Source organism: Carassius gibelio, chromosome B23 (assembly GCF_023724105.1).
Source record: "Carassius gibelio isolate Cgi1373 ecotype wild population from Czech Republic chromosome B23, carGib1.2-hapl.c, whole genome shotgun sequence".
NCBI classification, from domain to species: domain Eukaryota; kingdom Metazoa; phylum Chordata; class Actinopteri; order Cypriniformes; family Cyprinidae; genus Carassius; species Carassius gibelio.
Genome location: NC_068418.1, coordinates 22,331,604 through 22,343,355, shown reverse-complemented (window position 1 = coordinate 22,343,355; position 11,752 = coordinate 22,331,604). Strand labels below are relative to the sequence as shown.

Below are 11,752 nucleotides of genomic sequence, written 5' to 3'. Positions count from 1 at the left end.
GACCTATGTCCAGTCTCACGTTTTTATTCTTACATGATTTTGGAAGTAACTTAGACCATTCTTGTGTTTTTTGTAATGACACAAAGCCATGATTATACCACCTTAAATGTCTGTTAGTATAATGAAATACCATGAAAGAGCTCAGAGAACGAGAGAGAAAGAAAGGAATATATATATATATATATATATATATATATATATATATATATATATATATATATATATATATATATATATATATATATATATATATATATATATATATGGTGAATCTATAAACCTCTGATAATATTAATCCCTTTTCTTTTATGAACACATCACTCAGATGGATGAACTTCTGTCAACAATGTTTACAACATTAAAGGTAAACCCTTTAATGAAATACTGATGTGACTAATTATAATAAGTAAAATAATACTGATAAATCCATTTGTGCTGAATGTACAACTAACTTACCAACATATTTACAAATTTATAAAATAATTTGTTATTTCTTCACTACAACGGTAACACTACAAAACCAACATAACAGAAACCTTTGTAAATTCTAACATAACACAACATTTAAGTACTAACTTATGTCCCTCTATGTTAATCTTGTGTAAAAACACCCCAAATAATACTTAATATCTACATTTATTTTCCTTGTTTTCTGATGCAAAGCATGCTGAAACGCAATCATTTTAAGTTTGATGTGGTTTTAACATGTGTCTTTTGTTGTAGATCATTAAACTATGCTGCCAAAGAAGCCTGTTTGAAATCAGGTTTGGTAGGTATCTTGTGCGTGAACACAAAGTGTTTTTGCATGCAAAGTCACTGCCATACATCATTGCATGTGGGTGATAAGAGCCTTAGGCCACTAGTATTTTCACCAGCTTAAAACGGCTTAAATCTTTTGTGTTGTTAGAGGAATATCAATTTACATTTCCATACATTAATTTTGCCATTAATTATAATAATCCAGAGATTTTTCCTTGCACAAGGAGTCTGACAGTAGCCAGTGCTCCACACAGAGATCTGATCTAATCATCATCAGTCTGTCTGGAATGACATGAAGAAACAGACCAAACTGAGACAGACTAAATCTAGAAGAATTGTGGCAACATCTCCAATATGCTTAAAGCTACCTGAAAAGCTACCTGAAAAACGTCTCATTATCCCCTTTATCTACAGGCCTGATCTGCATACCCCAATAACTTACCTGTTGAGGGCTGGGCTTGGAATGCCTGAACCCAGGGCAGAGCTCGAAGGCTTGGAATCAAAAACAAAGAGATACCTTCAAGGGGATATGGCCAAGCATCTAAAGTGATAAACTAGACCCTGGTCTATCTGATAGGGTGCAACAGGCAGCTCTGCATGAGTTTGCTCAAAGGAACTGACCTAACAGGTCCTTGGTAGCAAAGAGTGGGGCCCAAGTAGAAAACCGGGCCATGAGCAAACTCAGATAAAGGGTATGAGGATGGCAGCGTGTAACCCACACCATACAGAATTTTAGAAATGTGCACAGGATGTTATCATGCACACTCACCAAAATGTGGATTTTAGAAAGTGCACAGTAGCTCAGCGTGTGCACTTACCATAACATGGATTTCTAGAATCACCATTTCTAAGGAGTCATAGAGGCTGTTTCTAGACAGGCCTAGGGACCCTATGTGACTGTGGCACACTCATGGGAGCAGTTACTTAATTCAGCGGGAGTCTTCTGTTCTCAGAGCACATGCGGATTGGAAATGGCATAATTCATAGAAAAACCCTCCATATGAGGGAGTATCACCAACTCAACCATAATATTCAAAGGACAGGCTACAGAGCATTAGACTCTTAACTTGAAGTAGTGTAGCCAAGTGTGCTTTATTGTCAATTCTTCCACATGTACAGCACATACATACAGAGAATTTAAATTGCTTTACTCCCAGACCCTAACAGTAGAGCATAAAAATACAGATAGACAGATTCAATATAATATACAACTAAACAAATACGCTATATACATATATAAGTTATATATTTGTATATATACAAATAATAACAAAGCAACACAAAGCACATGGCAGATAGAGTGCCAACCAGTGAAGTAAACTGTAACAATACAATCTCCATACTCATCGGGAAGAAGGAGGCGGGAACCGGCCGACAATCAAAACATTTTAATAATCAAAAATAACAGTGTGTCAGCCCCTCACGGCGACTGACGCGCACAAATAAGAGCCAAAACATAAAATAATGTCCCAGGCCTGGTCCTCTCTCGTCCTTCACTATAGTCGCTCCAGTTTTATATCCTTCCATCTCCTACGTGGGACTCGATACTGGCGGTGGGGCACAGCTCATCTCCAATCACTAGACCTGGCCTCACTCCTCGTTCCCACGCCTCTCGGCCCCGCCCCACTTGCCACATAAACAAACAGTGTCAAAGAGCTTATTTAGACTGATTTAAAGTAACAAAAAGCTCAGAGAGAGATCTTTATTTAAACTGACTGAAGATGTAGTTCAATGAGGTAGTAAAAAGACCAATGCTGCACAAAGTGACTGGTGCAGATCAGAGTTTGTTAGTGGGAGGAGGAAATGGAAGTACCTGGGTATGTGATAGCTAGGGGGAGGGGGCAAAAAGAGGGGAGGGTGCTCAGAGTTCAGTGGGGACTGGGCATAGGAGAGGAGGGGAGGCAAGGTCAAGAGGGAGTTCAGCTTCCTGACAGCCTGATGAATGAAGCTGTCCTTCTGGGGCCGGGGCTCTGGCTCTAAAAAAGCATCAGTCCGTAGGTAAAACAACTGATGAAATCGTTGCCTACTGTTATTTTTAATTTTTTTTTTTAAATGGCACCACAAAAACCAGCAATTATAGGCCTACCTTTTAATGCTGATAACCATGTCATGAAGAAAAAAAGTTTGCACACTGTATGCCACTTTAAAACTCTCCTAAGACTCCTAAAACTCTCTATCAGAGAAGTTGTGGCCTAATGGTTAGAGAGTCGGACTCACAATCCAAGGGTTGTGAGCTTGAGTCTCGGGCTGGCAGGAATTGTAGGTAGTGGGAGTGCATGTACAGTGCTCTCTCCACCTTCAATACCATGACTGAGGTGCCCTTGAGCAAGGCACCGAACCCCCAACTGTCACAGTGTCTGGGTTGTGTCCCTGGGTTTCCACTAGATGTGCTCCTTTCCCACGGTGTCTGTCACTTTATTAACTGTCTGTTTCCTTATTTGGTCACCTTCCTCCTTGTTTGGGTTAATTGATTATTCCCCACCTGTCTCCATTTCCCTCATTACCTTCTGTGTATTTATACCCGGTCTGTCTGAGTATGTGTCACGGAGTCCTTGTCTAATGTCTTGTCATTCCGTAGTCTTGACTTGCCTTGTGTTTTGTCTGTTCTTGTTTATTTGGATTCTCTGGTTTTGACCCTGCCTTAACTGTTTACTCTTGGATTGCCCCTAATAAATATCTTACCTGCACTTGGATCTGTCCTTGTTTCCTGTATCACCGAACGTGACAGAAGGACTCCGTCAACACAAGATCCAGCGGTATGTCGAGTGATGTTTCTTCCCCAGCCACAGAGCGGGGAAGAAATCGGTTTGAGGGAACCCGCCTGGTCGTGTTTCGCGGGACATGGGGAGGTCGCCGAGGAGGGAGTGGGAGAGAGGAGGCTCAGTATCGCTCTCCACCATGGCCCCCCTTCGACTCGGGGCTAATGTGGGAGGGACCAGAGCCACCGTCTCACCATGGCGGATGGAGAAAGCCAGCGCCACGACCCATGATGGCCGCAGGTCCAGTGCCACTGCAGAAGATGGCCGCCAGCCCAGCGCCACGAGGCAAGATGGAAGCCAGCCCGAGCCACAGCTCAAGATGGCCGCCAACCCAGCGCCGCTGCGGTGCATGGCCACCAACCCTGCACCACGAGGCAAGATGGAAGCCAGCCTCACACCACAGTACAAGATGGCCGCCAGCTCAGTGCCACGAGGCAACATGGCCGCCAACCCAGCACCACGAAGCAAGATGGCCGCCAGCCCAGCGCCACAGCACAAGATGGCCGCCAACCCAGCGCCACGAGGCAATATGGACGCCAGCACAACGCCACAGCACAAGGTGGTCACCAATCCAGTGCCCAAGATGGCTGCTGACTCATTCTTGGAGTATTTCTCCATGCTGTCAATGATCCTAGAAATTCCCAAAACTGTTCACGTCACAGCTGCTGAGCCAGGGTCACAACCCAAGATGGCCGCCAATCCAGCGCAACAGCACAAGATGGCTGCCGGTCCAGTGCCACAGCGCAAGATGGCCACTCACCCAGCGTCACAACCCAAGATGGCCACCAATCCAGCGCCACAGCACAAGATGACTGCTGGTCCAGTGCCACAGCGCAAGATGGCCACTCACCCAGCGCCAATGCCCAAGTTGGCCACCAGTCCAGAGTCATGGCCCAAGATGGCTGCTTGCCCAACACCGCTGCACAGGATGACAGTCACAGCTGACCCTCTGGAGTCGAGTCAGGTTCCAGTTGACTCTCCAGAGTCGAGTCAGGTTCCAGTGAACCCTCCAGAGTCGAGTCAGGTTCCAGTGAACCCTCCAGAGTCGAGTCAGGTTCCAGTGAACCCTCTAGAGTCGAGTCAGGTTCCAGTGAACTCTCCAGAGTCGAGTCAGGTTCCAGTGAACCCTCCAGAGTCGAGTCAGGTTCCTTTTGACCCCCCAGAGTCGAGTCAGGTTCCAGTGAACTCTCCAGAGTCGAGTCAGGTGTTCGTGGACCCTCCAGAGTCAGGGCTAGTCACCGATGACCTTCCAGAGTCAGGGCTAGTCACCGATGACCTTCCAGAGTCAGGGCTAGTCACTGCTGACCTTCCAGAGTCAGGGCTAGTCACCGATGACCTTCCAGAGCCAGGGCTAGGTACCATGGACTTTCCAGAGACAAGGCTGGTCACCGTTGACCTTTCAGAGTCAAGTCAAGTCACTGGTGATCTTCAAGGACTGTGTCAAGTCACTGGTGATCTTCTAGGATTGAGTCAAGTCATGGGTGATCTTCTAGGACTGAGTCAAGTCACTGGTGATCTTCATGAACAAATGTCACAGTGACTCTGGCCTCGACCACAAGGATGTGGTGGTCTTCTGCTCCGCCCTGGGGGGCTTCATGTTGTTTTTTGCCTTTTGTTTTTGTGTCCACTCCTGTCCCTGTTCCTCTCTGTTAGTCTGGCCCTCCGTCCCTCCCCCTGAACCTCCTCCGGTCCTCCTCCCTACTGGTCTCCCAGTTTTGTGTTCACACTTCTGGTGTCTGTTTCCCATGTTTTTTCTTTTCTAGCCCTCCGTCCCTCCCCCTGAGCCTCCAACTGTCCACCTCCCTCCTGGTCTCTGTTTTGTGTCTGTCGTGGAGCGTCTGGAAGCCGCTCCGTAGAGGGGGGAGTACTGTCACAGTGTCTGGGTTGTGTCCCTGGGTTTCCACTAGATGTCCTCCTTTCCCACGGTGTCTGTCACTTTATTAACTGTCTGTTCCCTTATTTGGTCACCTTCCTCCTTGTTTGGGTTAATTGATTATTCCTCACCTGTCTCCATTTCCCTCATTACCTTCTGTGTATTTATACCCGGTCTGTCTGAGTATGTGTCACGGAGTCCTTGTCTAATGTCTTGACATTCCGTAGTCTTGACCCTGCCTTGTGTTTTGTCTGTTCTTGTTTATTTGGATTCTCTGGTTTTGACCCTGCCTGGACTGTTTACCCTTTTGGATTGCCCCTAATAAATATCTTACCTGCACTTGGATCTCTCCTTGTTTCCTGTATCACCGAACGTGACACCAACTGCTTCCTGGGCGCTACAGCATAAATGACTGTCCACTGCTTCGGGTGCGTGTTCACTGCTGTGTGTGTGCACTTTGGATGGGTTAAAAGCAGAGCGTGAATTCCAAGTATGAGTCACCATGTTTGTCACATTACTTTCATTTTAATACTTATTTATTTCATTTTTTTCTTAATATAGGCCTACGTTATGAACAGAACTGTGCTATTTTAAACCTACTGAAATACTTTAGACGCGGAATAAAGGCAGATCGGTTTTTCTGATTAGTGGAGCGAGAAGCAAAGTGAGAGGTGGAGCGAAGAGTGGTAAAGGGTGAACCTAAAGCAGAACTGGAGCGTGAGTGATTATTAAATGCTCGGAGCACAGGGGGGAAATTGTTGACGCTCCACTCCGCTTACATACTCTGTCCCCAAGAAAGACCAAAGCACCCCCATAGCACCACCACATATTTTTCTTCCTGAAAGCAAAAAGAGGCTGTAGCCTGTTAGATTTAATAAATAAGTTTAAAGAAAAAAATTAAAATAAAAACATTGACTCGCATGAATAATTAATACAATGCAATAACATGTGATTTGGAAATTGTCGTGGCACTATTCATAATTGTCATTGCATTTTAAAAATGGAGTGGTTCCTTGTCCCAAAAAATGTAACTCTTGTTTTATCAGAAAGGCAAGTCAAATCAAATCACCTTTATTTATTTAGCGTTTTTAACAATACATTGTGCCAAAGCAACTGTATAGCATTAAACAGGAAAATAGTGTCTATAAATAGTGTCTATAATATAAAATAGCAGTTCATCATTGAATTAAATTATGTCATCATCCAGCTCAGTTCAGTTTAAATAAACTAAGCTCAGTTGCGGGCCAGTCCTCCTATGGCCAGACAAACCTGGAGTTCAAGTCAAATCATCTGGTTCCTGTGGTCTTGTCCCGGTGGCAGTCTAAGAAACAAGGTCTTGACTGTGGATCTGTCTCTGAGGCTCATCATCATCATGTTGTCCTAGGCTGTGTTTGAAATGGCATACTTGCCTACTGCCCAGTGCATAGTGTAATATAATGCCTTATATTTTTTAAAGAATAGTGTGTGAAACAGTATACATTAAGCGACAAATGTTTCAGAGTAGTATGGTTAAGTGTTGTCAAATGACAAAACATTAATTCAACACAGCTGCTGGGGTTGTCACCTCACAAATAAATAAACTAACCATTCATTTTACAAGGCTTGTTAATTAAGGAGTCATACTAGTAAACAATGCTATATTGCCCAATTAAACTCATTTGTCTTTCATTGAACTCATTGGACTTTACATACTGAACAGAACTGTGTAAATACTAGTTAGGTGGTAGATATTTATATTTCAGTACTGTAGTACATTATAAAACAGTATGCAATAACAGTGTGTTTAAAGTAATGCAACTATTATTATTAAACTAATGCAACTAGCCACCTAATAACACTGTATTATTAACGAGACATTTTATTTCCAATTTTCAAATATTTCCTTTATTTTTATTGAAAATAAATGTCTTTCTGATCTGATATGTGGTGGGAAAGGGAGTAGACTAGAACAAGTTATGGTAGAGGGTGGCCTTGAACTCGGGTGCAGTGTCTTCAGATGCACACATCAAATATACACACAGCATACTGCAATATAGTAGGAGTTGTGTGGTAGTATGCGAACACAGCTTCTGTATTGATTTCAGGATACTTGAGTTTTTGGTAAGATTCTGGCAGATTCTGGTAAATACAGTATAGGTCGTCCGGGTTTTTGATGCATACAGAAAATTTGCACACTATGCACAGCATACTAGTATCTGTTGACATTCAGGGCTGGAGAGGTCGTCTCTAGGTGCTGAGTGATAAGACTTTCAGTTTTATTGTCGTCGGCATCTTTGATATTACTTGGTCACTGTTGCTATGGTTACTGTTAAGGAAAATGGGCTTGACACCCGTTGCATGTTCAGACAGCATTCGAGACTCTTCTGTAAGTTGCTGTGTGAACAAGACATTTCAATACTCACGACTGTAAAGAAAATGCGAAACCGACAGTGTGAACGTAGACAAACATAAAATAATTGAAAACAGAAAATTATTTGTATTAAATTTGAAATATTTCAAGATTATAGTTTTGGATTTATGGACATACGGTATTTATCTTTGCACCTTATATATGTTTATGAAATTAATTTACACTCGTGTTTATTTACATATGAAACTTCATTGCATTTTTTTTTATTAATAAATGTTAAATGTTATAATACAATTATTAATTTTGAATACTGCATAGTCTACCTATTAATTTCTCTCTATAAAAATCTCTGGCATTATCCTCTTGGCAGCAAACCAGGAAGGTTTTGGTATCGATTCCTGAATGAAGGAAAGGGAAAAAAACTTCCTGCAGTGGTCATGGTGAATTTGATGTCAACAGAAGACTGGAAAAAAAAAAACAAGAAAAGCGCGTTTTCTTTCTTGTAGTTAGTAGCCTATATAAAAGCCTTACGGGAAACTAAATATTTGCGGAAGGAGCGTCAGTTCCCCTTCGAGTTCCTTCCAAAAACGAAACCGTGACTTAAAGAAGCCTGGATACGTCGCTTTCACAATGAAAGTGCATTTGTTAATAGTTTTATTGCTGGTGTCTAATATAACATTATCTTCAGGTGTTCTGGAGTTTTTCGCAGCTGCTGCATCTTACGTGATTCACAAATTTTATGAACGGGATGATTTGCGTCCTTATGACTTTAAACGTGAGTAAAACGGCGAAATAACATAGGCCTATCATATGTTTTGACGATGGATTTATGAGTTGTTTATGTCCCATCATATGTCAAAAATGTTCCTTTGTTTCCAACAGCATGTTTGCGCTTATCGTGGGCTATAACTTTCCATATGTATTTTTTCTTTCTTAAAAAGGATAACGTTTTTATCCTTCATAGCACAGACGACAGGGTTAAACTTACTTCCCCCCCCAAACTATGGTTATGAAGTTGATAGCTCGTTCCCAAGGCATTATTGGTTGCACATGGCTATATCAAATCTTCTTTCGAATAGTGTTTACACAATAAAAACTGCATGAATGAAATAAATTGAGAGGGACAAAAGAAAATGAGACTCCTGTGTTGTTCTTCAAGATAGTTCCCTCTGAATTACAGCAATATTTAGTTAGGCCTAAATGTTATGTTAAAATTACCCTTGTATATATTCACACCATTTTAGAGGTTTTTGCGCGATATAATTTGTGACGTGGTAAAAGTGTCAGCAAACCTCAATGCAGATGTGTTTTGGGTTATTTTGTTATTTTATTTGTTGACTTCACATATCTTCACGTCTTTAGGTTTGGAGAAAGATTTAAGAGACTCTCTCTTTGGGCAGCACATTGTGTCTGACGTTGTACTGAAAGCTGTAACATCATTTATGACTGACAGCAACCCAAACAAACCGCTGGTCCTCTCTTTCCATGGGACTACAGGAGTTGGGAAAAATCATGTTGCTAAAATCATTGCAAGAAATGTGTACGAAAAAGGGGACCAGAGCAAGCATTTTCACACATATATATCTGAGCATCATTTCCCACACAGAAATAAGCTAGACTTATATAGCGTAAGTAAATAATTTGTAGAGTTTTTAGCTTTGGCCTAAGACTTATAGCGATAATTTATAACAACTGACTTATACAGTAGGGCTCGAAAGTTTGGGCACCCCTTGCAGAATCTGTGAAAATGTGAATAATTTTCAAGAAATAAGAGAGATCATACAAAATGCATGATATTTTTTATTTAGTTCTCTCCTGAGTAAGATATTGTACGTAAAAGATGTTTACATTTAGTCAACAAGACAACAAATTGCTGAAATTATTAAAATAACCCCATTCAAAAGTTTGGGAACCCCTTGGTTCTTAATACTGTGTGGTGTTACAGTACCTCGATGATCCACGCATGTCTTTCTGTTTTGTGATGGTTGTGCATGAGTCCCTTGTTTGTTCTGAACAGTTAAACTGAGAACTGTTCTTCAGAAAAATCTTTAAGCTCCTGCAGATTCTTCAGTTTTCCAGCATCTTTGCATATTTGAACCCATTCCAGCAGTGACTGTATGATTTTGAGATACATCTTTTCACACTGAGGATAATTGAGGGACTCAAACACAACTATTAAAAAAGATTCAAACATTCACTGATGCTCCAGAAGGAAACTGGATGCATTAAGAGTTGGGGGGTTGAAAACTTTTGAAGATGGCCAAATCTTTTTTATTTTGTTGAAATATAATGTTTTCCCATTTAGTTCTGCCCTTCGTAAGCAACAGAAGATACTTGTATGCTTCCCGGATCTTAAGGCATTTTGTTTCCTTCTGGAGCATCAGTGAATGTTTGAACCTTTTTTAATAGTTGTGTTTGAGTGCCTCAGTTGTCCTCAGTTGTCTCTTAAAATCATACAGTTACTGCTGGAAAGGGTTCAAATATGCAAAGATGCTGGAAAACTGAAGAATCTGTTTAACAGTTAAACTCTTCATGCACAACCATCACAAAACAGAAAGACAGTCGAGGATCATCAGGTAACACCACACAGTATTACGAACCAAGGGTTCCCAAACTTTTGAATGGGGTTATTTTAATAATTTTAGCAATTTTTTGTCTTGTGGACTATATGTAAACATCTTTTACGTACAATTTCTTACTCAGGAGAGAACTAAATAAAAAATAACATGCATTTAGTATGATCTCTCTTATTTCTTGAAAATTATTCACATTTTCACAGATTCTGCAAGGGGTGCCCAAACTGTAATGTCCAAAGGACAAATGTACTCAGAGTTGGCTAGACAGGTGGGGATTTGGGTCATGTACAGATTCAGTATTTTCAGTGGAAATAATAATGAAAATCTATTTATTTATTTTTTTAACCTGATAGAATATTTAGCCCATGCATTATTCATCACTGCATTAAAAACATAGTAAATAATATATTTAAAATTGTAATACGAAAATAAAAAATAATGCACATTTTTGTCAAATGTCTGTAATAAGTAATTCCTCTAACTGGTCTGTGTATTCAGGCACAGCTAAAGCAGTGGATACATGGAAATGTATCAAGTTTTCCCCGCTCCATGTTCATATTTGATGAAATGGACAAGATGCAACCACAGCTGATCGATGTCATAAAACCTTTTCTAGACTACAATGTCCGTGTCGATGGAGTGTCATTCCACAATGCAATCTTCATTTTTCTTAGGTAAAGCCCTCAAAACATCAATGGTTTGTTTTTTGTATTCAACATATTAGCATTTGCATATTCGAACACAGTGGCAATTAAATGTCTCTACTGTCCCTAACGAGTGAAAAAACGAATTATAAACTGTCTCTCTGTTTGTTTATAGTAATGCAGGTGGGAATGTGATTACTGAAGTGGCTCTGGATCTCTGGAGAGAAGGCAAAGAGCGGGAAGAGCTTTGGATGAACAGCAAGGAACTGGAGACTAGGATCCTTCAAAACATCTTCAACGATAAGAACAGTGTGTACTGAAAGACACATATATATATATATATATATATATATATCTCTGTATGTGGTTGCATTGACTTTTTTTATGTCTATGCATGTTTTATAGGTGGATTTCTGCACTCTAGTATTATAGATCATCATCTGGTTGATCATTACATTCCTTTCCTACCTCTTGAGCTGAAGCATGTACGTCAGTGTGTCATGGCTGAGATGAGCCATCTGAACATGACCCAAGACTATGATCTGGCAGACAAAGTGGCCAGAGACTTGCCCTATTTCCCTGTGGAGGAGAAAATCTTTGCTGTTAAAGGCTGCAAGTCTGTCAGACAGAAGTTGGTGCTGTATGATTAGCAGCATGTTGCCCTACTGTTTTGACTGTTAGTCCTATTAATATTTAGGTTTTAATGAATTACATTGCCATCTGGAGTTTGTTATTCTGCCTCTTGAGTTAAGACAACCTCTTTATTAAACATTTGAAACAATTTGTATAGT

General features: G+C 40.9%; 1 protein-coding gene across 1 annotated transcript; it reads left to right on the top strand.

The window, feature by feature from the left end:
* The first annotated feature begins 8,218 nt into the window (after positions 1-8,218).
* Positions 8,219-11,742, top strand: LOC128011209 (torsin-1A-like). Its single transcript, XM_052593385.1, has 5 exons — positions 8,219-8,516; positions 9,104-9,369; positions 10,816-10,991; positions 11,137-11,270; positions 11,367-11,742. The coding sequence occupies exons 1-5, from the start codon at positions 8,372-8,374 to the stop codon at positions 11,609-11,611; spliced, it is 966 nt and encodes a 321-aa protein (XP_052449345.1). The 5' UTR covers positions 8,219-8,371; the 3' UTR covers positions 11,612-11,742.
* The last annotated feature ends 10 nt before the right edge of the window (positions 11,743-11,752 follow it).